Source organism: Indicator indicator, chromosome 20 (assembly GCF_027791375.1).
Source record: "Indicator indicator isolate 239-I01 chromosome 20, UM_Iind_1.1, whole genome shotgun sequence".
NCBI classification, from domain to species: domain Eukaryota; kingdom Metazoa; phylum Chordata; class Aves; order Piciformes; family Indicatoridae; genus Indicator; species Indicator indicator.
The window spans coordinates 12,624,775-12,652,494 of NC_072029.1; the positions used below are offsets into that span (position 1 = coordinate 12,624,775).

General features: G+C 43.0%; 1 protein-coding gene across 1 annotated transcript in view; it reads right to left on the minus strand.

The window, feature by feature from the left end:
* Window positions 1-21,226: 21,226 nt before the first annotated feature.
* MKX (mohawk homeobox) overlaps window positions 21,227-27,720 on the minus strand; it is a 43,074-nt gene continuing 36,580 nt past the window's right edge. The window contains exons 5-6 of the mRNA XM_054390185.1: window positions 21,518-21,551; window positions 21,227-21,413 (exon numbers count right to left, since the gene is read on the minus strand). Of these exons, the coding sequence (XP_054246160.1) occupies window positions 21,227-21,413; window positions 21,518-21,551 (221 nt within the window). The remainder of the gene's footprint in view (window positions 21,414-21,517; window positions 21,552-27,720) is intronic.

The following is a 27,720-nucleotide window of genomic DNA, read 5'->3' on the forward strand; positions in this document are numbered from 1 at the left end:
AAGTTTTGTAAGCCATCCCTAGCACCAAACACCAAGCTCCCTCCTTTATGTCCAGTCTTTTTTCCCTGATAGTTTGCATCTGTATATTTACTACATCTGTTTACTTCATCGTGCTTTCTGGCCCTCATTCCCTTCCTCTCCATTTCATTTGCTCCTCATCAGAAATGTCTAGCATACAAGACAAAAGAGATTCCTGCTTTTAACATAGCAGCACTTGAGCAGGTAAAATCCCTTTAAGAGCCTAGGTCTCAAAACATGTTTCAGTCTCTGTGAAGTGATTTCTCTGGCTGGAAAGCTCCCATGGCATGTCACTTATAATGGTGCCATTCCCCATTCTCTGCAAACCAGTTGTCTACAAATCATTTTGCTTACCTGTGCCACATATTTCTACAGCATTTTCACAAGCAGGATCTGTAAGACACAATTTCCTGGCACTTACCCAGCTATTAGGCATAATGAAATCCAAACTGTTTATTAGCTCATCCACTATCTCAGCTACCCAGACAACTAGCTCAAATTCCAGATGTCTAATTAGCAAGCCCAACTTTCCCAGCTGTTGGATGAATGCATGTTTCCCTGTCACTGTCTCCATTTGAGACCAATTAGTTGGTTCAATTTTGGACAGTCTCTCCTTACTGTTTTTAGCATGTCTGCTCTATTAGTGGTTGCCCTTGAGGCAACGTCCACTTTTTCTATGCATTTCACAGATACCAGCAGATGATTTGTAGCCAGGCCCCTCCTTTTGTTATTCAACCATGAGGATCTAAAAAAAAACCTGGGGCCTCATTTGTGTACCTTTGGACTTCACTGACATGGTGTGGTGCCCTTGCAACTCTCAGACTGGGAAAGAGGCTTTTTTTACTAGGCTCTTGTGATGCTTTGTTCTGGCCCAGCCTCCTATTACAACAAGTTGACATTTTGTAGCAAACCTTTTCATTGTACCAACACTTAATTCAATGGTTTTCTTTAGTTTTTGCTTTATTGCCAACTTCTCTTGTTTTACAAACCAAATCTATCACTTTCTCTAATTGTTCAAAAATGCCACAGACCAGACTAGACTCACCTTTTCCATTTGACATATCTGTGCTCGCAGGGTTCAGGGCAATTAATGTCCATCTTTCTTGCTAGCAGCTGCTTCCTTTCCTGGTTGGCTGCTGCAGAGAAAAACTCAAATGGTGGGGCAAATTCCTCAAGCCCTTGGGGTGTCTAATTTCATTTTGCTGATCTGGCCCTGCAAGTTGAAGTCCAGGTAAATGTGTCTAAGTTGTTCCATTGCCCATTTGTCCTGGGAGTCCTAGTTTGCACCAGATTGTGCCAAACCCAGGTCTTGCCTGGTCTTCAGCCAGGCCAGGGGATCCAGCTTTCCCCTTGCTGCTAGTTCTTTGATCTGGCTCTTGCTGCCTGAAGGCTGCCTGCATGCTACATCTCAACAGCTCCTACAAACTTGGAGCGCTTGGTTGACTGTCCTGGGCTGCTCTGCACACAGACAGAGCTGGCGTGCATGGGCTGGCTGCTGGAAACCTCTCCCCTCCCTCTTTCTAGCCACTTGCCTGGGTGAGACGCTGAGCAGAGCCAAGCAGCCTGTCAGGGAGTTTTCCCTCAAAGAAATCAAGTTTTGCATTATTTGAACCAGGCAATCTCTTCTCTCCCTGACTGGCCTCTGAGGGTTACACATGGAGTAGAAAATAGTTTTCCTGAGGTCATTTGGCTAACCCACTTGTGCAGCCAGGTGGCTGAGTGAGGTCTGCTCTGACCTCTGCCCCTTTCATTGCTTTCTCAACAGTTTCTGAGATCTGTCATTCCTCTCTGCTGCTCACGTCTGTTAGCAGGTTTTGGGTTGTCAAGACACCTTTGAGTCTCCCTGGCTCCCTGAAAATCCTCTTCAGAGCAGACAGGTCTCTGCTTCCAGCTGTGGAGCTGCCCAGTCTGGCTAGACACTGTGTGGCTGTTGCTCCAAAAGCAATTTTGTCTCCACTTAGAAGCCATCTCTTCACCATTACCAAGATACTTCCGAATGCTTTCTCCTTTAGTGAAACCTCACACTGCTGGTTGTAGGTCAGGGGAGAACTTTTTGCTGTGGGTGCTTGAATGAACTCAAATGTGATGAGGGCTGTCCCAGCCTTTTCCCTGCAGCAATGAGCAAGACATTTATGGTCTGGGACATATTTATGAGCCAGCTCAGCTCAGGTGTCCTGGCTGACTTGAAGCTGCTAACAGCCTGCAGCCTGTGGCTGGCCTGGGGTTCTGTCCCATCAAAACCAGGACAGCACTATGGAGTCAAGAGGAGTTGAGGATGTGGGGGGAGAGGAGCACTGGGGAGAAAATGAGGCAAGAATGCTGCAGAAGGTGAGATGGAGAAGAGATGGAAGTTGAGCAAGAACTTTGGTTGCCTGGAGTCTCTGCAGGATACAGCTGCAGATCATTTGTAGCTTGTAAGCTCCATGCTTCCCACTTGGCTTTCAGATTTGCTTCTGCCACAGGTGATTTTGGTGGCATCCCTGTTACCATAACTCTTTTGAGGCTGTGCCATTACAGCTTCTCAGTTTCTGCTCCTGGAGACTGGCTGTTGCTAGTGACATGCAGAGTAATACTTCACAGTGCAGGTCACTGGGAATAATTGAGAGTGCTGTGGGCTGTGTTGATTATGAGGTGAAGATGATGACAGAATCAGGCTACTTCAGTATGGTCCTCTATCTATGAGGAAAGTGCAGTGTGCAGTGTCCCCAGACACAGGAGGAATTAGGAGCTGAGGTTTTTTTTAGTGTTACAGTTGTCCTTTAATCAGCTTAGCCAAAACCTCTCTTCTCCTCTGCCCTTTCTCTGTTCTTGGGAGCCATAATCCTAATGTGTGTTTAGTCTGTGTCCTTGACATCTCTGATCTGCTCTGCCTTCATTCCACAAACACACAAAAGCAATAACTAATGGGATATGAGACACCTGAAAGTAGAGGTAACTTCTTTATCTTCTTTATGTAGGAATGCATGTCTTTGCGTGGAGGTTTTTCTGCTTCCACAAAGTGTTTTGAAGGCTTCTGTTTCTTGTACTTGTCTCAAAGGGCTGGTGACTCTTACAGTCCTCCTTGAGTCCTCTGTGGACACTCTCAGTATCTGTCTGGCTGTGCAACTGACAGCTCACTTTAAATAAAAGACAGGGTTGTGTTTTTGTAAGTTATTATCAGCCTTTTAGCCTTAGGGTCACTAATTTGCCTTTGCACTAATGAAAAGGACATAAGATTACTACCAAGTCAGGTATCTTCATGGTGGCCTAGTCTAGTCCAGTTAGATTGATGTCTGCAGACAAACCTCTGCCCTCACTGAGAACTATCTTGGCACCATTAACAGAAAGTCAGAGTAGTGTGCAGTTCTGGGGAAAGAGTATCCCCCTCGGTGTGTCTGAGTCAGATTAGCACATCACCATCAGACAGGCAGCCCAGTGGCTTCTTGCGCCTGCTGTAGCCAGCAAACAGAACCTTCAGCTTCAAGAACAGTTTATCAGGGTACTTCTTCCAATGTTAAGTTCAATCATTAGGATAAAAGTACTCACTGGAGATCTGTTCAAGTGTGACTCGAAGCAGCATGGGTGGGGAAGAGAGGTAGGGATGCAAAGAGTGGCTGGACCAAGGCTCTGACTTTGTAACTCAGATGGAATGAACTCAAATCCTTTGAAGCTTGTCCATTTGAGAACATTACTGTTAACTTTTTTCCTCACATCAATTTGCTTATAGATTAATTTTTATAAGCTTTCCATGGGGGGAAAATTGATAATGTGACCCAAAATATTTTTCTTTCCAAAATGGCCAAGTTATAGTGGAAAAAACCAGTTCAACCACATAAAGATGTGATAGTTATAAAAGCAATATGAGGGCCTTGCAAAGATCTCCACCTGCAGCAGCTCATTAAGAAGTAGCAGCTGAAGCCAGGTCTTTCCCGGTCCTTGGAAAGGACTGGTTCCTGTCCACCCACGTGCAAGATCTGGAGCTTGCTCACTGGATCATCTGCTGCCTCCAGCAGCCAGCCAGCCTGGGGGGTGTGAGAGTGTGTGTATGTGTGTGTTTGTGTGTGTGTGTGTGTGTGTTAAAAACCTCTTCCCAATAACGACTGCTCTTTCCTGAAGGCAGCAAACAATTGCAGAACATTGCACTGTCCGGGGCATCCATAGGGTACCACATACCCCAAGACCTCTTGACATCTCCAGGCATTGTCAGTGGCTTTCCTCCACCCCTTGCTGCCCCTCTCTATCTTGCCTACCCCATTGTGGCCATACCCTGGGACTCCCTCCACAGGCACATGCTGGTGCCACATTTATCCCTCATGCCTTTAAGATCCAAGCCAGAAAAGGACTGCATGGCTTCCCCCTTCTCTCTTTATGTAACACACCCCAAACTATAGCCTAAAGAAAGTCTCTGGGTACAACCACTGAATATGGATGATGCCTCTTAACTTATTTGTCAGTCACGGTGACCTGAAATGGCTGAGCTGAAAATACTTTCTAACTCTGGAGAAGCCAGGAGAATGGCTGGCTGCTCCTCCCTGCCCTACCCTGCTTTGGGTGGTAGTATCATCCCTTGCTTCTGCAGCCAGCAGTCCTCAGAGGGCTGCTTCTCCTTGGTTGTTTGAGGTGAGTGGTGCTGGCACTTTGCTGCCACAGGGTCCTGGGCATGTCTGGTCTGAGAGATGGTGAGGGTTAGGCAGAGCAGCCAGAATGTGGTTGTGGTTACAGTGGTGCTGGAAACAGCCTGCTGCTGCTGTGCTGTAGCTGCTATGCATCTCTAGCTGCAGGGTTTCACTTGGTGACTGACACCTGAACAGGGGTTTCTGATGGTAGGTGTCCAGAGATGTCTGAAGCAGAGGGGACGTATAGGCAGCTCAGCAAGGAATCTATGCTTTGTTGGGGGCAGGTTCCCTCCTCAGGCTCTGCTGGCCATTTCAGTGAGATTCCCACCATGACAGTGATAGTCCTAGTGGAAACCTGCATTTTGACTCCCAGATTTGGTGTCTGGAATTGAATCATGCTTTCAGGGCTCAGCAGGTTGTGCTTTCAGGAAGAGATGCTCATTCAGCTTTGGGCTGGCTCATGGACTTGGAAGCCAGTCTCAGGAGTGCTGTGAAAGCCAGGCTGCTACCACAGCTTACAGTCACCCTGCCTCCATAGCTTGGTTTTGGGGTGTCCACACACCCAGTTCTTTCTGGGCAGGCTCCTGGGAAAAATCCCTGGGGAGTATGCCCAGACGGTGCCCTAGGCAGTCAGTAAACACTCTGGTTGGTATTAATCAACTGTGGTACTCATAGACACTAGTGCATCTAAGACCAAAATCTGAGTTCATTCCCTGCCTAAATCAAGCCGCTCATTTGGACCTGGCCTTCTACCTTCTAGCTCTCTCCTGCAATCCTTAAACCCTGACACTGATTACTACAACTGTCCCCATCTCAATGACACTCAGTGGCCTTTAGATAGAGTCTCAAGAGAAATAAGCCAAGTCGTAGGCTCAGACATTAGGCTGAACCTGAGTAATGTCCCACTGAAACTGCTTCAGTTCAGGTTTCAGGGCTAACTGTCAGGTCTGACACCAGCCTCTGCCAGGCAGCAGAAGAAAGCCTAGTGACAGCTTCTTCCTTCCTCCTTTGGGGCTGAGTCTCAAGCTCACCTCATGTCCCTAAACTTAGTAAAAGAATCTGTTTCTTGGAAGTCCTAACTGAGCTACCACAGCTCTGCATGAAATCAATTGTCCATGCTGGTCAGTGTGAGTCATAGAATCGTAGAATGGTCTGGGCTGGAAGGGACCTCCAAGGTCATCTAGTCCAACCACCACTGCAGTCAGCAGGGACATCCTCAACTAGACGAGGTTGCCCCGAGCCCTGTCGAGCCTCACTGAAGCACTGGTGTAGGTTTGTCCCTCACTGTCTGTAGACCCTCTCCCAGTGTCTTCTGGTCCCTTGCACAAATCCAGGCATGACCTCTGCCTGAAGGAATTCAACCAGGCAGCGAAATGTCTAGCTGCTAGAAAATCACCTGCAATTATTCACACCCTTGAAATTGCAGGAGCAAAGTGAGAGCCTGCTTTTCAAAATCAGGTCCATTATGTGTCTGCAAAGTATATAATCTCCACATAATTCATCAACACCACTAATCTAAACTCCTAGGTATTGAGCTCAATAGCGCATGTGTTTTCCATGTGTGTGTAATATCAAGCAAACCTGTGTTTAACTTGTCAGAATATAATCAACTTCCATTAATTACTTCAGTATGAAGCCTCTATTACCAATGGTTCTTCATACAATCACTCAAAAAGCTTTTATTGGGGAGCTAAACAGCCCAATAACACTAATTAATTGTGTTTCTTGGACAACAAAGATCGTATAAGTGGAATGGTGGCTTTGGTACATTTCCCACTGCATTGATTTTCACATTTCTGGAATGCATTTCCCCATAATAGTCATTAGTGCACAGAGAGAAGAATTGGAAAGGTGCAGTAGAAGCACAGCATTCCTGAAATATGATTTGAGATTCGTCCTGGATCTGCACTGTTTGCCAGAAATTCAAGCTCTGGCAAATGGCTCAGGCTTTCTAGGCTGTTTGCCCAATAGGCTGAGTGAAAAAAAACAGCAAACCAAAAAATCTGCCAATATTTATGTACCAGCGTGTGATTCAATTGCTTTATTGCAGAGTAAAAGTGACACAGGAGAGAGAGAAGGAGGACAGAAACTCTGCAAGTCTGGTGGAAAAATACAGAGCATTCGAATGTTAGTGTCAAAGAATTTTAAGGCCTTTAATTAAACTACCTCAAAACTCACATGCTCAAGAAAACTGAAAGAGAAAGAGAGCAATTGCTCTCCTGGGGCTTTCAGGTCTTTACTTCTACACATATTTTTCTAATTCTACATAGAGGAACAAAGCATGTGCTTTACCCACCTGAGAAGTTGTTTGGTGATTCATGAAGCTTTCTCCCTTGTCTGAAGCTGAGATTTCTCAGCTACATACCCCAGGGCTGCACCGCTGCAGAGCAGAAGAGAGCTGGCTGGGAGGGGGATTGCTGGAGGGGAGACTGTAAGGCCTAGGGAGCATTTTGGATCAGAAGGATATTACTTAATGTTGTGTGTGTATGTATTTATATGTTGGGAGTAAATGAATTGTTGCACTCACTGGCATGGAAAAGTAAATACAAAGCCTCTCTTGGCTGGATCATGAATGCTGGTTGTGGGTTTGGCTTCATGTTTCAAGGCTCCATTCACTGCTGGTTCTCACACTTTCAGACCCTCTCTGCAGCTCCAGTGTCATCTTTTTGTCTACACAAATAGTCAGTAGCACTTGAACACAAATCATCTTAGCCATGTATTTATAGCCTTTTGCCTTTGAAGTCCCATCCACACCAATCTCCATCATGAAAGATGGATTTCCCTCAGTGGCAAGGTATGGCATGGCCAGTGCCTTGGTAAATCAAGATCACTCTGTGCTTAAAACCTATGAGATTATTCTTATTTAGTACTTTATTCTTCTTTAGTAGTAAAGGTTGTCACAAAGAAGGCATCATTTAGTCCCGTGCCCTATTGAGCCAGGCTCTGTAAAAGTCAACCCATCCCTGGAAAAACATCATCTACAAGGTGGCAAAAATTGGGAAGTGTGAGGTGGGAGGCAGAAAAGTTGTAGATAAATGCATTGTGATGGTTTAGGGCTTTACATTTTCCTTTGGTCTAAAGGGTGGAGTTAATTCCAGCCTGTAATTAACTGAGGAATGAAGACAACATTAATGCAGTAGCTCAAAGAAAATAATTAAATATTAAGTGGTAACAACAATTTTCAGGAACTGAAGTGTTGCTTTTGCTGGTAATTTGAAAAACAGGTGATCCAGCAGTTCTAGGAAATAAAGAAAACTCTTGTCATTGCATTATGCCCAGACTGTCATTTCTTAGAAAACCAGTTACAGACTCTTGATGTTTCATCCTGCTTTGTTCTGACTGTGGAGATAATACTCTATTCTCCAGGCAGACCTCTCAAAAGCCATTTGATAAAATGTTGGTGCCAAGAGACAGACAACAGCATCAGTGTTACATGTTGCTCCTCTGAGGGCCTCATGAGACATTTCTGTCACTTCCACATGTCAGTGTGTTCTCACAAGCTGGGTTTTGCAGCTCTTGTTCTGTAAAGGAGCAGAACCTCAGTGCCAGAAAATGGATGCTGGTCAAAACAAAGCACTAGACTTGTAGTGTCACTGAAATATTGGCAAGTCACAATCAGGATCTTTATAATCCCTAGCACCAGGTGGAGGTAGAGAGAAGAATCCATGTTCTGTTGCCAACAGGTAGTGTCCCATGTTGACCAAATCTTTCAAATCTAGGCTATTTAACTGATTACCATCCTCCAGTGATCAGTAGTTTAGTTTAATAACCATCTCCCATTAGCTGTATCTGTGATACTTGCCTTTCCAACCTTGAGAGTCAAAGCCTATTTCTATGATGCTGCTCTTGGGTCTGTTTCAGTTTTCATCATCCTCCTGAACATTTCTGACCTCTTGTGCAAGTCTTTCGCATCAAGACGAGCTCGTTCGGCACACACCAACGGCCGAGTTGTCACTCCTTGCATGAACACCTTGTGAATCATGCAGCTGGCAGAGGAAGGGGACTGAATCTGCTACAGTCACTGGATCTGATACAACAGTAATAAAATCCTTGTCTTTTGTGTAGCAGAAGTGATTCTGTATCTCTTTGGCTGGTGGAATTGCTGGTGCTTGCAAAAACAATTATCATTGTAATGAATGTATGCAAGACCTCTAAATTCTGATTTACTTTCCCCCTTTTTGACTTCTGGCTCAGTCTCCATCTTTGTGTGTAGTTGGACTTTGCTTTGCCTTCTGCTCTGCCTCCCCATTTCCCCATCCTCTAGTTTCTTCCTGAAGTGAGCTGCTCATACCTTCAAATTCTAAGTGTCCCTCTGAGTCAATATAGCAAGTCTTTCCACTCCCAGCAGATTCTTCCTTCTGAATGATCCATCTTGTCACATAAGGAACATTCCTGATGTTTTTTCACACATCCTGCCTGCCTGTTCCCTCTCCCGGAGCAGCTCTGGGGATTCTCCAGCAGCAGCTTTTCCTTGGCTTTGTGGTGAATCCCCACTCGGGCTACAGGCAGTTGTTTTCCTGTCAGTTAGCAGCATCAACCACAAACCAGCCTGTCAAAAAGGTGTTGGTTAACATGTTCAGCAATCCTTCTGAAGCTTGAGGTAAACTGGGAAATTATTTCTTCCCCCATTGGTACCTTTTGTGAACCTAGAATTTCTCAGCATTCACCAGAGAGCAAGTGTTACCTGAAGCAGCTTATAGGATGTGTTCCCATGATTTCCTGTGGTTGGTCTGCCAGTGACAGGATCCAGGACACAGTGAAAATGTTCATTCTCCCATGACATTGAGTAAAGGGAATATAGGCTAACCCTGCAACACAGCCTTCAGAAAGATCAGAGCAGGAACTCCAGATTCTGCTCAAAACAAACATACCTTCTGGAGGGCTTCTGCCCAACTATTTTCTATGGGGGCCAAAACCCCTTACAGATCCTTCAGGAGGTGTTCCATTGCACCTCACTGGAAATTTCTTTGCTTTCTCTTCTGGTAATTTTAACTTTCATGTTAAATGTACATCTGTGTCAGCTGCCATGTTTGTCAAGTCTGCTGTCTTCCATCTGGGAGCCACCTTTGTCCATTATGTTAGGTTCTGAAAGGCTGGGAAAGTTAAACAGCTTCCAGTGGATGGCTGCCCAGTCTCCTCCACTGGCTGGCTGGTGGGATCAGAACTCACTGTCCTTCCCCTCCACTCTTATGCCTGGAATGTAAACACACCTCCCAAAACCAGAGGAATAAACCAGCTGCTATTCGCTCTTTTAACCATCTATTGAGCAACAGACCTCCATGCCATGTTTATAAGGCAGACTGCTGAAATGGAAAATAAGGGTGGGGAGGTGACCTTGAGAGGCCATCCTGCCCCAAAGTAGTATCAATTACACCTATTTAATTCCTGATTAATATGTCTCTAACTTGTTCTTTAGAAAATCTTCAGTGACAGAGAGTCTACCACCCACAAAGGCAATGTATTCCAGTGCTTCCCCATCTGAGTCTCTCTACTTCTGTTAGCATGTTCCAATCAAAACCCATTATAACTCAACTGCACTATGGGCCAAACCACAGATTATTGCCTTTGTCTTTCTGCTGGCCATAAATACCTGAAAATTATTGTCTCCCCTACGCTTAATTAATCCAGATTGATCGAATTTTCCTTCCAGATCATGTTCGCTTCCAAACTGGTAACGGCAGGTCCCTCCAGTTAGTCCCTGTCACCTGTAAGTGCAGCCCCAGCAGAGCTCAGCAGAGCACAAGACATTCACTTACATGTCATAGACTCCAGCACCTAAATACACAACCCAGTGTGTCATTGCTTTTTTTTCTTTTTCCACAATAGGATCATCTTTACCTCATGAGCAGGTGTCATCTTCTCCTGGAGCACTCCTAGCTACCACCCCATGCTCTGTGCAGTTCATCATTTCTGTTCATGGGTCCTTGCAGTACGTTTGATAAATTCTGTTATTTTTCAGGCCATTTCTTCAACATACTGAGGTAATTTTGAATTCTAACTCTGGCCTTTGATGTACTTGCAAGGATCATCAAGATGACAACAAAAGATGTACCAAGATTCTGCATTGCTACAGCTCTGCTTTTTTGCTGCTGAAGACCACCATGAAGAACACTAGAGGCAGAAGGAGCATCCCCTGGCAGCAGCAACCAGAGGTCCACTTTGGGCTATATGCAGCCTAGGAACTGGTTGTATCAAACTAATAGCACACAGTTGGGGAACCTCTCCTTCATTCCTTTAGCCGAGCTATTGAGGAAAACTGAACACAAAGCTGTGTGGAAGTCCTTGATGCACATTTCTGTTTCGACATTGAGTCCCCAGTAACTTCTCCCAGTGAGTTTTCAACTTGTTTTATACACTCCCATTGGCAAGTTTTATTTCCATGACATTTCCTCTGCTTATTTCTGAGAACGTCATGCAAGACATTGCCAAAAGCCTAACTAGAGTCTCAGTAGCTGTCTGATCTACTGTGAATCTGCCACACACCACTTTGCTCTGCTGGCACAGAGGGGATCAAGTGGATTTATAAAGTCCATGCCAACCATTACTTTTGGTACCTTGCTCATCTTCTAGCTGTGTATGCACAGCTTGACTGGCTGTTCCTGCAGTTCTCTAAGGTGTCAGCCAACCATCTGGACTTCCCCAGTTTGTCCCTTATGCAGATAGGTGGCAGATGATTTGGAGAAGCAGTGGGCACTCCTGTATTGTGCAAACAACCAGATACAAGGCTGCTTATCCTGCCCTACAGCAGCAGCTATGCCTCTTACTGCCCTACTCTTGCAAAGGTCTGGGCAGAACCTGTGCACAGGTGAGCCTCAAGTATTTGTTCTGGTGGATTCCTGATTGATTTGCAGGGACTGGGGAAGTGGGTGAAACACAGATGAAGAAAACTGGCTGCATCTGAGAGCACTTGGCCTGTGATGTTCCCTCCTGTCTGGGTTGGTGCAGCAGAGCCTCAGGCTAGAGCGATACTTTTTCACCTTCACCCAAAGACTTGCTGCTCAGTGTGTCTCTGAGCTACAGCTTCTCTGAAGTGTATTCCTACTTAAGCAATGGGAGCCACCAAAACAAGCTACTGAAAGCAAGCCATGGAAGTATGTTGCCAGGATTCTCAGTGAGAGGTGAAATCTGGAGCCTCTGGGATCTTTCACACTCAAGAGGAAACCAGTATCAAAGCTCCACTACTTTTGATGAAAGGAGAATTCATCCCAGGAGCTGTGACATTTAAGACTTCACAGATGAAAAGGTAACAAGTCCTCCTGGTTCTCCAGGTGACTGTTTTTCTTTTCATTCTCATACAACAGGTTTAAAAAATTTACACTTGGCATTTGGTTTCCATGCTGCCATTTTTGTTGCTGTTGAGGGAATGCAGCAAGAAGTAGCTAAGTATTAGTTTACATAATAATGTTTCCATATGGCTGTATTTAATTTCCAGTTGTAAATCCAGGTTCTACCAAATCCCACTCTCATGCTGGTACATGTCCTTGTGAAACAGATACAGGGAGTATTTCATGTTCTAAATTTGTTATACAGTTCCTACCACAGCTGCCCATGAGGAAATTGCAAAAAGATTGCAAGCTTCTTGTATTTTTGTTCTTGAAGGGAATCTGATGGATGCTTCTTAGAAGATACTTGATGCTGACTGCATTATATAGAGAGGCATATCCAGTTGTTTCCATTACAAGCAGCCTTGTTTGAGATAGGAACAGAAATGGGCTTTTCTAGGAACTCAGATCATCAAGGAAAGCTTGTATTTAAAAGGTGAGGGAAGATGGGTAAATGTAACTGCAGAACATTTTATAAAATTCAAAGTGATAAAAGCACCAGACTTTCCAGCTGGATTCTACTCCAATTTGCCTGAGGCATGGCCTGATGGGGTTATGCCAAGCCTGGCCAGGCTACTTCCAAGAAAACATTTCTGCTGCCTACCTACAGGCACCCTTCTCAGCAGGCATCACCTTGAGGAGTGTGTTTAAAGGACAGAAAATGACTGACATTTTTCTTTGCTCTACACCTTGGAGCACGAAGAGACACTGTTTGCTGTTTGTATTTTTGTCACTTTTTTGGTGTGTGTCTGGTTTCACTGTCAGTGAAGTGTTGCAGCAAATCTTGAACCAGGTGACTTTGCTGGTTACCCTTACACTGCTGAGAATTTAATTTCTTTATGGCTGTTGCAGTCTCTTTGTAAGTAAGAAGGATGCCATCTTAAGTCTGATGCTGATGCTTTCTCTTGCTTTCTCTGTTATTTGCATTCAACAGGCATGAACTAACATCACAGAGGTTCTTCCATTACCACAGCAGGTGCCTGGTCTCCAAAGATGAGAAGTAGTAGCAACTGCTGTGCTTGCTGTCTTCATTTTCTGGCTGAATGCAAATTAAAATTATTTTTATCATCCCAGACAGCAGTGACAGTCTCACAGTTTCCCTTAAACCTTCTTTTAGAAAACAGGACACTAATACAAAGGTGACCTACAGCAAAAGCAGCATGAAGCACTGAGATACAGACTTTCTATCCACAGATCACCAACCAAAAATGCTCTCATTTTCAAACCACTGGGTATCAAAATTTCTTCCATGTAACCTTTGGAGATGTACTTTTCCACCCTGTGGAAATTTTTGAAATGCTAAAGCTTTCTTCCCTTAAATGGGTTGGAAAGTGTAAACAAATGGACCAATATATAAACAAATGAATATTAATAGCTCAAAGAATACATTTTAGAAGTCAGTAAACCTAACTCAGTAACCTCAATATGTTGATAAGTTTCGATTATTTCTATTTTGGCTTTGATTTCAATCTTTTAAACTATAATGATCTTACATTTCACTGGGGGGGGGAATAATCTGGCAAACTAGACTTCTTTGTTAAAATAAATAGAATAAAAAACCTGAGGGTTTGATCATCTCCAAGCACTCTTTAAAGAAATCCAAACACAGTTGTCCTGCTTCACACAACGTTTCTATTTTGCTGATCTGGCATTAAATTTGCAAAGATCCAGCTGAAATGCTGCTGACCACTTTTCACAACTACACTGGCTGCCACTGAGTGCTTGGAACATTTTCAAATCCAGCCACCTATTTCGTGGCCATTTCTCAAGATGCTCAAAATTGGATTCACATTTTTAGCTGCTGCCCAAAGCATTTAGCCATACATCTCAGTTACAGACCCTCCACTCTTTCATGTGAGTAGGAGGCTGGCCTCATCTTTCTCTGTATCTGAAGACAGCAAATGTGAATGGGAAATTCACCATTGAAGAGGAACCCATCTAAGCAGTGCAGGGAAGGCACTGAAGCCCTCAGCCTGGTGTCTGTGGGTCTGCTGTCCTCTCCTGCCATGCCAGCACAGAGCAAGGTTGTCCTTTGCTGCATGACTTCTAGATTTCTTCTGAATCTGAATACCACATGCCACAGCTTTCAGGTCTGGCTGATAATTTCTTAAAAGGGTGTAAAAAATGAGCTTTAAAGTCCTTAGAGTGAATATTCTCATCCTCACACCAATTACCATGAGGAAGAACAAACAACTTTACTGAACATCTCCCAGGTCACAGGGAGGGAGCTGAGTGAAATATCTTGAACTTCTACATCCACAAATTCCTGGGCTGCAAGAAGTCTTTTTTAAGATGGAAAGACACATATTCCTCTTCTTAGGATGAGGTTTTTCAGGTGCTTCAGTTGATATTGTAAATGAAGGTAGGTAGTGGTGGCCTGATCCCATAAGGTCTCTTCATGGTGTGGGACCTAATAAGAGTGTGGTTTGTCTTCCCTGACTTTATCTGTGTCAGGTTTGGACATCTGGTCTCAGCTGCAGTCAATGAAGAGGTGGAGGTGCTGCAGAAGGTGATGCCTACTCTGGGACGTGTGCCTGAGGTGCATTTTAAATTATGTTTAACATCAGATACCTACAGTTCTTTCAGTGTATCAAAATCAGTGTGCCACTTACAGCACAGCACAGCACAGCACAGCACTGCTCTCTCCTGCCTTCAGAGTCTCATAGCAGCAGCAGGGTCAGCAGTGAGGAACCTCATCCCACATTCCCTGGTGCTTAGAGTAACCTCAGGGGAGACAGCCAGCTCCTCTGCATGGACTAGACGTGGGATGAGGCTTGTTGGGACTCCTATAGGAAGCCTGTGTCAGAAAAGGGCTGTCACTCCAGTTCTTCACCAACAAACTATCTTTCTTGTGCTCAAGATAATGTGCCTTTATTGTAAAGAAAGAAATGTCCCTAATTTGTGGTTATTTACAGCACTGTAAATCAAGCACATGCCACAAAGTACCAATAAAAATTGTTTAAAATCAGCCTTAAATAGCTAAACTCTCAACAGCAGCTCATAAAATGAGACTTGGCAGTTCCTAGGTAGTTATGGTTAAATTGACAGTCCTTTGGGGAGTTAAGATAGCCAAAAGCAGTAGTAGTTAGGAGTGAAGTGATAGATGGTGGAGCTTGTTGGTTGAAGAGCCTCTGTTGCACACTCCTGAGATTTCATATGTTCACTGGCCCTAGGCTGGGAGGTGGAAGATACCAGACTTTGCTGATGAACACCAGCTTGTTGAGTCATACATTCTTCATGAATATGGCCCTAGAAACTGCAAAACCAGATTCCCATCACTGCGTGCATGTAACAGGAAATTTTTCAGGCAGGAAGGAAGATAGAAGGAGAATCAAGTCCAAAACAGGCTAAAAGGAAAGCAAGGAAATCTGAAGAAGGGACCAACACCACAAATGAGAAAAGCCCATCCATAAAAACCCCAGATCCCAGCTCCTTTACAAAGTCAGGTGTGTGAGTTGTATCAGCCTCCAGCCAGGTCTGACTTCCGCTGCCAGTAACCACTTCCACTGCCAATAACCCCAGCTGACAGAACAGCAACATTAAGGACCTTTGGGATTAATTTTTTTTCCTGTTACATTAGGCATTCATGTCTCTTTTCCACTTCTTTTTTTTCCTTTTCATTCTTTCTTTTATTTTTTTTTCCCCCACAAGGTACTTGTATTTCAGCCAGCCTCCACCCCTCTTGTTAAACAAGAGGAGTTTCAAGATGGGGCCTAAAATTAAACACTGCCTCAGCCATGCAGCACTGTGAGAGCCATGGGTTTGGGTCTCAGTTCTGCTGCTGCTGGATATTCAGCACACCCAGATGCTGGCCACTCAGCTTATACAGCATGAACTCACATCCAGGCTGGATTCCAAAGCAATGCTCCCATTCAGCCCTTTGCATAATGCTCTATCTCCCTTTACTGCCCTAGCTAGGCCAGGCAGATATTTCACCAGAGCAGCTCCCAGCTACCAAAATCCTCCTACACACAACAGCTCAGCCATGCAGAGCAATGTTATTATCCTCTTTGAAATGCTGCACCACAGCACAGAGAAATGTGGGGACATTGCTGTGGGCAAGTGAAGGCTTAGAACAAGCAATGGTCCAAAAGTGGCACAGATGTAGTCACACCATGCCAAGTCCTGTCCATGCTCTGCTGGGGACTTTGATGTAGCAGCTCAGGCTTGATGCCAAACTTGGTTACCCAGTTCCTGCCCTAGACCATATTCTATCCAGCTGGCTCAGAGCAGGCATGCAACTGTCTGTGCTTGGCTGTGGAAACATGTCTTGGCCCCTAGACCTTCAGAAATGCTTGAATTTGTTAGGGTAGGAGCCAGAATCCCATTGAGGTTCTGATTCTCCAAGAGTCTCACAGATTGTTCACAGTAACACAGGGATAAAACAGTCTGTCATGCTTGAAGCTGTCACTGTGACCACTGAATTGGTGCCCACTGGACTTGAGAGATGCTTGTGGAGTACTGGAGGGTCTGGTGTCCTCAGTCTGTGCCAAGTATGGGCTCCATTGTACTGAAAATAACAGGCCAGGGTTTAAGAAAGTATAGTCATGCTAAGGACTGAGTGGAAACACAACTGGAGTTGAAAGCTTCATAGCCAAATGTGAAATCTCACAGCAAGAAACACTGGCATGCATGAGAAGGTCACCCATGACAGAAGATAGCTTCACCTTTCCCTTTGCCACAGAGCAAGTGGGCATCTGAGGCAGTACCCAGCCCAAACAGCAGTGACAATCTTTGCTGCTGTAGCTACTTTTTCTCCTGGCAGTACTGGGATCCCAGCTCTGCCAGGGCTGCTCTGAGGTCCTTAGTGCTGTTTTGAAAGCAGAAACTATTAGTAAGATTTGTACAGCCCTGGTGGAGCTCAGTTTATTTACTTTGTTGCAGCTTTGGGAGGTTGGATGACTGGTCAGGCTTACTCTCATCTTCCACTCCACACAGGGCATGTACCAGCAGACACACCCATCTCCTCCAGCCTTGGAAGCCATGCAGAGGAAAAGGGCCCAAGACTTTCTCAAGACCAAAAGAGAGGCATCACTGAGCCTGAAAACCTCTGAAGGATTCCTGAAGGAGGGTCTGAGTTTAGTGGCTGCAGCCTCTCTGCTTGGCAGTGCTTTGGCAGGCTGTGGTGTGCCCCACTGGCATGCTACTTGATAGCCCTGACTGGCTCTGAGTGACTGCTCACACCAGCATTCAGTCATTGCAGCAAAACCGGGAGAGAAGGCAGTTCCCTGGTACTCCAGAGCACCCCCAGGGCAGCCACAATCCCCCTTTCCTGTTGGAGCTCTCCTTTTGACTAATGCACAATGGCTCCCACACTCTCCCACTGCTGGGCACGTGGCAGGAGGCACAAAGGACTTTCTGGGCATTAAGAGCACAATGAGTTCTGGAAGCTCATGATTATCAGAGATGCCACTCATTTTATAATCAATGCTGCTTCCTGCATCTCACATTTGGTGGTGTGTGCCTCCCCTGTGTGCCACCCTGTTTAGGTGGATCAAAACATCACTCACCACAGCCAGGGCACATAACAAAGAACTTATTGAGTAAAATGATAAATGAAGAAACAGCTTTAAGGCCCCACAGCTCCTCCCCTAGCCTCCCTTGCACAGTGCAGAGGTACCATCAACCTGCCTTCCTCTTCTAAGCCACAGGGCAGTGGTTACTTCATGCACTTGCATGTGGGCATCCAAGTCTAGCTGCTATCCTCTGCCAAACTCCAAGTTAAAACATAAGCCATCAAACTATTAAATAAATATGCTCAGAATGGCCCAAGTGTTGTGCTGGGACTTGCTCTCAGTCCCCCTGGTGCAACAGCTTCACCTGCTATACATATTTATACATTAGGCTGTCTGCTGAGAACATGAGGCCACAGAGAAGTGGTGGCAGCTCAGTGGGTGTAGCTGTTGTATGATGCTGGGACACTGCAGTTCTGACCCTAATGCAAATTGTACTATTTAACAACCTGGCAAAATTGGAGCTCCCCTTACTCTAAAGAGTTTATAAGAGGTTGGGAGTGCTTGGCTCTTTCCAGTGATGTGACAGAACATATGGGAGCAGAACAAGTTAATTTCTTCGTGTCAGGTTCGGGTACAAAGTAGATGCCAAGGTCATTGTCCTTAGGGTGTAGGTGTTTCTACACATTCCCAACAGCAAACATCAGGCTGTACTTACTCCTTCAGAAATCTGCATATTGACTGAATAACCTAATCTCCACTGACATGTTGGATGGCCACAGATGTTACAGTGGTATGCACACATCACAGAGAAGCAGGACATAAACCCCAAACCTGCCAACTGCTCACTAAAAACTTTGCTGAGGTACAAGTTGCACTGAGCTCTGATTACTATGAGCCCTGAACTTCTAGATGGGCTGACTGCAGCTCCTCCTCCGCTACAGCTCCACAGCCAGGTAGTGTAGACAAGTGTAGCCTGTACTAATAAAAACCCCAAAACAACTCAAGTCTTTCCTAGCTCATGGACCTTCCTCAGTGACTCTGTGATGAGCTATGGCTTCCCTCTGCACTCTCCAGTGTGGAGGACTCATAAGCATCATGCCATGTTGTGATTAGCAATCCTTAGCCTAAACTTGCTGAACAGTCATTTTCATGTGCTAAACTCCTTCAGATAGCTGTGCTCCACAAGGTGCATTAATCCACAGGCTGGCATTGCTGTCTTGTCTTTGTCCTATCACATGGCTGTATCCCAGTACTGGCTGTAACAGGAAACCAGAAATACAAATGACTAAGGACAGGCAAATGAATATTTAATTCAAACCAGCAAGGTGTTGTTTGCAGTTATTTATTTTACTAAAATGGTTACATATGTTGAAACAAAGAAGAGCAATAGTAATAGTGTTTGTTTTTTCCAATATCATAAATAATTATTGAGTCTTCATTAGCTGTTGGCTCAGCACTGATCATGATTTTTGTTATTTAAAAAAAAAAAAAAGACACACAATTCATTAGAATTTGTGTTTTCAGAAAACTCTAAAGCAGCAGTAGAAAAAAAATAAATTAAAGGAAATGGTAACAAGAAATTATGCCAAGGATTTCTTAAATTTAAAACCCACTTGATGTGTTTTACAGGTTATTCTTTGTGCTTTGATCGTTTGGGAAAAAGAATCATGAACAGGTCGTTTATACAATGGCTTGTCTTCTCCAGCCTTACTTCAGAGAAGTCCCCAGAAGTACCTTTGTTTTTTTTTTTTTTTAACATGACAAATTTTATTGTCCTTTATACAGACCAAAACACTGTGAATATTTCTAACAGAAAAGTTTGTCCAAACCGTTAATTTATTGTCACAAAATATTTAATACCAGAATAACTTATAATAGTATGAACAAAAGTGAAGTATCAGCTCTCTGCTATTAGTTATAAACTCACATTATTATGTCAAAAATCCAGTAAAGTATCAAAAATGAATGTTGTGGAATCTTAGACACAGAATGATGCAAGTCAGTAAAAGGTATACTTCAACTGTTCATACAGTCATGACACACATTTCTTGCTTGGCACTTTAAGTCAATGTAATCAGCAATTTAGAAAACAAAGTAAAAATATATATGTACAAAATATTTTCATATCAAATCATTTTCATTGTACACTAAATAAACTCAACAACATGTTATGTTACATCAAGAAGTTTCCTAAGAAGTCACACCAAGGCTGATACTTGCAATGTGTCTTGATTATTTTAGTGCAACTGGAACAGCCTCTACTTGCAAGTTAGTTTCATCATTAGCACAGTCCTGCTTCCATTGAAGTGGGAGTTCTGACATTAAACTCAGCGAGAGCAGGACTGAAGTCTTGTCTTGTTCATTGATGGCTCATCAAAAAGAGAAGCAAGGAAACGAATAAGTAGGAAAAAAACCTGACAGGATACCCACAGGAAAAAAAAAAACATCCAAATTCTAGCAACAATCAGCTCTTTTCCAGTTTTCTGTAACTGATTCTGTGTAAATTTGGTTTGGTTTTGCCACTGTTTATTCAAGCACTGTAAACCTCATTAGACTATTGTTATATGAATAAAGAATAACTTGCACAACTCCCAATGAAACTTAAAAACAAACCTGGCTTTATGCTATTTGAAACTTAAAAATAAACCTGGTTTAATGCTATTTGTTACACTCAACAGCAGTCAAGTTTAGAGACATGACATTTAATACATAGTTTACTATCTAGTTAGAGTCTTCCCACCTTCAATGTTTCATTTCACATTTGTGTTTCTAGTTTGGGCTTTGATAGTTTATATTAGTGCTTTTCCTCACTGAAATGTGAACTGTCAACCAACTGTCCTCATTTATGCAGTACCTACAAAATAAAAATGTTTAAACCACGTTACAGTACTAAGTTCCACTACGGAAACTTTTTGGAGCTCCACTGCATATAATAAATGGTACTACAGATTTAGTTTTGTACAAGAAGAAATGAATTTTTACTTCTATCAAAACTTCAGTCAGTCACTAGCAAAGCTTTTAAACTGTGGAAATTCAACTTGAATTTACAGCTAAAATCTTCTCAACTAGAAATCTTTAACAAGCAACACAGCTGGGAGTATAAGTTCAAAATAATCTGAACAATTAATTAACTTATTTCCTAAATTTGTGTGTTCTAGAGTATTGCACTTTTCAAAGGAATGATTTTGGTATTTTAATATACTGCATATACAGGTTAAGAAACATGCATAACAACCCCGTTGTCACTTGGACAAAAACATACTGTACAATTTTTATAACACTGTTGATTAAAAAAAAAAAGAGAGAGAGAAAGAAAATGATGTAACAATTTCATTAAGACTCGTTGATTTGTACAAGTCAAACAAGCACAACTCTCCAGGGCCTCCAGCAGTAATGTGTTCAGCCCTAGGCTGCTTAAGCCCACTTGGAATAATATACAAAGTTTAAGCATTATGGCATTGTCATTTTGAGGCATAATACTGGTGTACCATGCCCACGTTATAGCTTATTTTTTGAAAGCAAGGCACTTACTGTAATAGCAATGCAAACATCTTATGCGCACTGTGATTAACATAAAATAAGTTAATGTCTTGATAAAAACAGGGTTTCTTTTAAAATTTACATGCCTTTTATAGAAGCAATGGAACATTTCATTTAGTACAATGAAAATGTCTGAGTCAGAAGGAATATTATTACCATTCCTTTTTTTTTTTAAACTGACCATATACTGTGAAAGGGAACCTATTTGCCTCATAGCTGTGAATCTCCTTTTGCTGAAAACCAATCCTGTGAGGAAAATGTCCGTTGGGCAGGAAAAAGAAATAGGACCCATCTCTTAAAACTGCTGAACTAATGGCACTTTGACAGTCTTTACTTCTGATATATGTGATGATTTCTGAATGATGCAGCTGGTAGTTCCCTGCAGTTTATCTTTCCCCTGGGCAAGGTTCGTTAGGGCCATAGCTGCGTTGATCTCCTTCCAGTATGTTTCATCTTTGCTGGTTCCTTTTCTGTTAGCTGCACTAGATTCAAGCAATAATAAATATTTACACGTACAGCTTGCATTAGCTACAGAAAACTGTAACAATAGTAATAATTTTGGAAATCTGTCAAGTCCCTTACTCACCTTTCACACTTATTTGGTCCATTCTCCAGAGTTTCTGAAAAGAGGGGGAAAAAAAAAAAAGGTGTATTATCTTTCATTAGTTTTTAAAACAAGCAAGTTCATGGAATAAGCATACGGAAAAATAACCTGAGATTAATTCCAAAACTGATACCAGATTTCCAAATGAAATCTTTGTTTCAACATATATAAAGGGGCAGCTCCATGCAAGAGTCTGCCTGGCAAAATCTACTCTGAGCTTGGAGCAGGACACGTGTCAAAAAAAGAGAAAAATGCTGTGGGGAGGTCCCCAAGACATTAGCTTACACAAACAGGCTTTGGTAAGGCAGGACCTCACGGGGCATCACCAGAACTGCACTGGCAAAACTGGTGCTGAATCCTGCCCAGAGCATCCCACAGCAGCCTATGTCCCTGAAAAGGTCATCTTGGCAATGGTGAGAATAAAGCTGGCCTGGAAGGTTCCCCTACATTTTGCAGGATGATAGAGCTAATTTTTCAAAACATAAATCCCAAGGACATAAGGAATTGCAGAGGCTAAAAATAAACATCAGGCTTCAGTGAAAGCCTTCCTGTGTGCACTAAAAATAGGCTCCTTGCCCATGCACGCGTGATGTGTGTGGTTTGGATCGCGCCTGGGGCTCAGGCACAGAAGCAGACTGAGAAGGATACAAGGAACAAGCACACCTGGTTAACAGCCTTCAAAGATGAAATTGCATCACAGGCACAAGTTACACTTTCCCATCAAGAGTCAGGTTTGTTCATTCATGAAGTCCTCACGTTGCAGAGATGCCAGAAATATTTACCAGGCAGAGATGTGTAAGCTTTAGACACAGAAACACATTCTAGAGGAGCAAGAAGCTGATGCCTAACTGCCGCAGCTATGGAGAACCAGTCAAACAAAACAAACAGCAACAGCACGAGCACTAACAGCTACATGACCCAAAAAACCCCTGAGCACAGCATAAAGCTTGTAAAGTAATGTACTGCTTTATGAGGTGCAACTAAAAATCCATCTTACTGCTCCATTTCCATCAGATTATTAATTAAAAGTTGGTATTTTCTTTAAACAGATCTTCCAGGGGAATAAGTCTCAAAGCACACTGCAACCCTAGGAAGCTCTCCACTTACATAGGTCTTTGCCCACCACCTACCAGCAGCTCATTTTCTCATAGCCATCCCACATCGAGCAACTCAGCCCAGTCATGCTTCCCACCACTTGGAGGTGAGACCATCACCAAAGAGATGCATGGAGACCAGCTGCGATTTCAGAGGTCAGATGTTTGCCAAGCTGTTTGATTTAGCAGGCTTCCAGCCTTTCACAAAACAGCTTTACAAATAAATGTCCACAGGTGTCCAAGTTCTACATTTTGTTCCAAACAGCACATCTTCAGTTGCTATCTCTTAAGCTCTCCTAGATCAATGCTCGAATAGGATTCAAGAGTGGGGAAGTTCGATCTATGCAGAGAGGGAATCAAGGAATAAAGAAACATTTGAGCCAGAGAGAGGTACTGAATGACACCAGAAATTTCCTTCTTCATACTCTATGTACTTGTCTACAAAGAAATTTTCAGCCCTCTACACACGTTTTTTCCCTTTTTTTTTTAAATAGAGATGATTTTAAAGAGGAGGTTTAGGACTGGATAGGTCAGTAGGTATAGAAATGGAAATGGCAAGTAACAGAGAACGTTGTTGCCAGGGCAAACCTGGATATAAATACACCTCTCAGGCATCTGTCAGTTTCTTTTGCTGTTGGAAAATATTTCCTAAGAACAAAAAAATTGCTTGAACAAACTTCTGAAGAAAGTAGGTGTGAATGGTGACACAAATTCCATTTCCAGAGTTTATTTGAAGGAGTATTTGCAAATATTTTTAACTGGTGTTTAGCCAGCTCTAAAAGAAAGCAGCTTGCCCGTGGTATACAAAAGCAGCAGCAAAGCTAAAAAATAAAATCCAGGAGCAAAAAAGCTACATATTTTCTAACTGCTGAAAACTTTTCCTGAATTACAAGGGCTTTTTTTTTTTTTTTTTATAATTCCATTCAGATTTTATGTGTTTTCAAACAAATCATTTATGTCACAGAAACTCAAAACCAAGTTAGGATAAAACCATCATTGATAATTTGCAAAGCTCTTGCTAATAACTGCTGGAAAAGCATGCCAGTACAATGAAGTCTGAAAATCCATCATTTCAAAGCACAGAACCTCTTCCTCTTGCCAAAACTCCTTTCTGCTCTACCAAACCTTTCACAACGTGTCCCAGCTTGCCTTACCACAGCATCCAAGCAACTCACATCTGTCTGAACAGCCCTTAGTGAAGGAAGGAAGTATTACCATCACCTTTTGGATGGGGATAACCACATTGAGAGAGATAAAAGACCATTCCCCATGCTCTCCTTGACATCTTGCCAGTCAAACCAACTTGATTCCACTCAAAAGGAAGAGTAGGGTTCACCTCACTTGCCATGATCCTACCATCTCAGTCATGTATCTTTATACAGGCCAGTTGTCCACTCACAAATGTCCTTCAAGAAGTGGTTTCAGCCCACCTATCTAACACTGCAGTCCAACAACTCTCACTGCTACTGAAAAATCAGACTATGAAGCCCTCTGCTATGGACATTCCCTCCCTCCCTCCCACTATTTCCCTTTGGGCAGTATTACCATCCATGAAGATATGCTGTGAGCTGGATAATGTCTCCTTCAGACATTAAACTGCTGATGTAACTACAGGCTTACTAGCTTAGCTCAGCCTGGAAGAAACACAGTCTGGCCATGTCTGGCTCGTCACTGACAAGAAAGGGAACAGATAACAAAAACTTAATAAATAATCAGAAAAAAAGAGGTGAATTATGCCCATCATTTTACTTTTTCTTCATCTTTTGCAATCTACCTGATTACTAATTAAAGCTTTTGCTATTTGACATATCTGCATAACAATTGCAAAGCATATTTCAATACTAAAAGCAACATTTTGGTGAGACTGTTTAATGAATATAATCAAAGAACAGCACTCTCAGCATGGCAAGTGTTTGGTTTCTTGATCAGCACACACCACATTCCTAGATTTCTTCTCTGAGGCAATAAGGAAATGGCGGTGGGACTGGATAACATCTCTGGAAATGGTGATGGAAGGAATGGAAAAATAACGCAGAATACTGGATCTCACCAAGTAGCCTCAGCTAAGGACAGACTTACACTTCACTCATGAGTCTTCTCACACTACATGAGAAGCAGCACTTCATACAAGTTACTAGATGCACCATAGCTGCCCTCTCCATGTGTTGTGGTGAACTTTAACACACCTTAGGAGATACCCACCTCTGGTCTCTCCAGTGATCCTCTCACTACTTGGACCAAGGCAAGCTTAAAACAGATTGCAACCCTACAGACTCATCAAGCTTATGTCAATGTGTCAAGTGACTCCAAAGAAAGCCAGTGCTGATCCATTATTATATTCCACACTGTTCCCAAGGCTTATTTGATAAGGTGCAGTGCTGAAGTTTACCAACAGCACACTGCTAGTCAGCACAAAGAACTTTCCTAAATAAACTACAGATGTGCTCTAATACCATATTTATTAATTGAATCCCCCAAAAAAGCTGCTGCTGAAGGTGGTTTGTTCTGTCTCAGAAAGCAAAGCATTTCTTGTGAAAGGATCCTGAAAGGCTTTCAGCATACACTGAGATCCTAGAATAAGTTTGTTTAATACTAAACATCACAAACATCATTTTATTACAGGTTTTAAATCACTTAAAACAGTGGCCATTTACAATTGGAAAGCTTAAAGCACTATGAAAATGGAAACTCTATTTAAAATTACTCATTGTCATTTATACCTCATTCTGGTGCTTCACTCTGCTCCCAGTCAAAAGCATCCAAAGAATCAGCTTTTGCCTGGCCAGGAATGTCTCATTCTGCTCTCACCATGCACCCAAAGAAGCCAGCAAGGCGGGATATTTGTTCCCTCTTGTTTATAATAGGAAGTCACCATAAATCACGTTCCAATGGAATCCTGTATACCTTTCCATTAGTAGTTTTCAGTACACAGTTTACTGCAGCACGCAGTGCCAAGAGTGTAGTCATTAGACAATACCAGCTTTGTGATACAATATGGTATTTTTCAGGACTCACCTAATTATTAATAATATATGTAGCATACATTTTTTTTTTCACCAAGAAATTTCTTCATAAATATTCACTGGTTGATCCTGACAGCTCTCTTGCAAGGTAGCTTGCAGTCCCATTTTAGCAGAGAAAGAAATGGGTCTCAGAAGTCCAAAGACAACATGCCTAGGCAATACCAGTACTTTGACTGTTTCAAATGCATGTAAAAGCACAGTCCCCAGGATTTCTCCTATATTTAAATTGTTTTCTTTTGTTCTTCTGCTATCAGGAAGGCCCACCCAAAGCAAATAAATCCCAGGGTCCTTGAGGGCAAACTACGACTGGACAATAGCATCAATTACCTCCAGTACACTTCCATTACACCTCACTGTTGTCAAAATAATAACAAATAATTCACAAGAACAACATCTAAGTACATCCATAGTGCCCTTTTACATACTGCATCCAGTATTAGAGAAGAAAGCCAGGGCATAAATTCCATAGCACACTTGCCTGCTGCAATTCATAACCTACAAAGGCTCTCTGGCTACGTGAGGCTTGCAGCACATTCAAGTATTTCAGAACAATTCAGACCCTTATCGTGTGCCCAGTCCAGACTAATAACTTTTATATACTTGGATGACTTCAGGAGTGTGCTAAATAATGTTAATTACAGTTACACTTCACTCTTTGGATCCAAGTATTCCAACCTCAGAATACCAAGTGCGTGGTGATGAACTGACCTCATCTCAAGGCCCTGCTGGGAACAGCAAAGGAAAGACTGACCACTTCTGTAGGACCAAGAAGCATCCAAGTCACTCCCCCGCTTGCTGTTACAGACAGCTCAAGCTGAACCACAACTGACTTTAAACTCCTGCTCTGTGTTATCAGGTAACACTGACAGAGCAAAGATGGCTTGAAACCAGCAGGGGAAAGAACGTGTGAATGAGGGAGTGAGACAGAGAGGAAAGGGTACAGAACATGATGCAGTGGGGAAAAAAATGGACATGGAAGTCAAGACACAGTAGGTCAGTCCCACATCACCATCATATTTCTTGAAGCCACTTAAACATGTACAGATTCCTGACTAATTATACACCTTCTATTCTAGCTCAAAGCACAGGGGAAAAGAGAACTGCTGGCCCCAGATGGTGAATACTATAAAGTATTTGTTGGTTCAATAAAAGGTCCTGTATAACTTATCTTCATTTTAAAACTGGCAACGCTATTCAGCTGTTTCTTTCACTGCCTCTCCTGAACTTTCTTTTGTTGGTTTTGGAGACTCTGGTTTAACATGTGTTGACCAGCATTTTCAAAACAAGCAAGAAGAGGAAAAGGAGGGAGGAACAGGAAATAAATCGGGGCAGCTGAATGAAAAATGAAGTTTACATGTGTGCGTAAATTAGCGGTGAGACGAGGTATTTCTGTAGGTCACACATACACACCCCCCCCCCCCTCCCTTGACTCTAGCGTTTTCCAAACCACAATTTCAGAGCACATATGACTTTCAGATCTCTGTTTCTCCAAGAACAAAACCGGGTTAACTGGAGTTAATATTCCTATACTCTTCTCCATTGCCACAGCTCCTTTCCTCCCAAAGGATCCCCAAGAAAACCATGAATCACTAATGTTCACCCACACCTGGAGAGGAAAGGTAGCTTAGCCCAGGCTGCTCAGCAGTGCAGGGGAGGGGAAACTGTAGCCCAAAGCAGCAGGCCAGGCCCTTTCCTCTTGTAAGAAATGCCATTTAATCTTGGCACTGAGACTGTACCATCCTTTGAAAAACTCCAGCACAGCAACCCCCAGCTCCTCCTGCTTGAATTGGAGGAAGCACAAGTTGGCCTTCCCATGCTTACGCTCCCATTTTGAGACTGATGTGAACAAGTGGTTTCCAAACAGGTATACTGCTCAGACAGAGACTATGCTACCAAAGGCTTTCTACACACAGGCAGGACTCATCTAATCCATCACAGATAGTCTTAAAACCCTTTTCCTTTTGCTCTCAGGTTTCCTAAGGGATATCAGACCTATTAAGGATGAATTATGGGGAAACACAGACAGGAAAGCTCATGCTGGAAGACACTCCAAATCACAGAGTCTCCT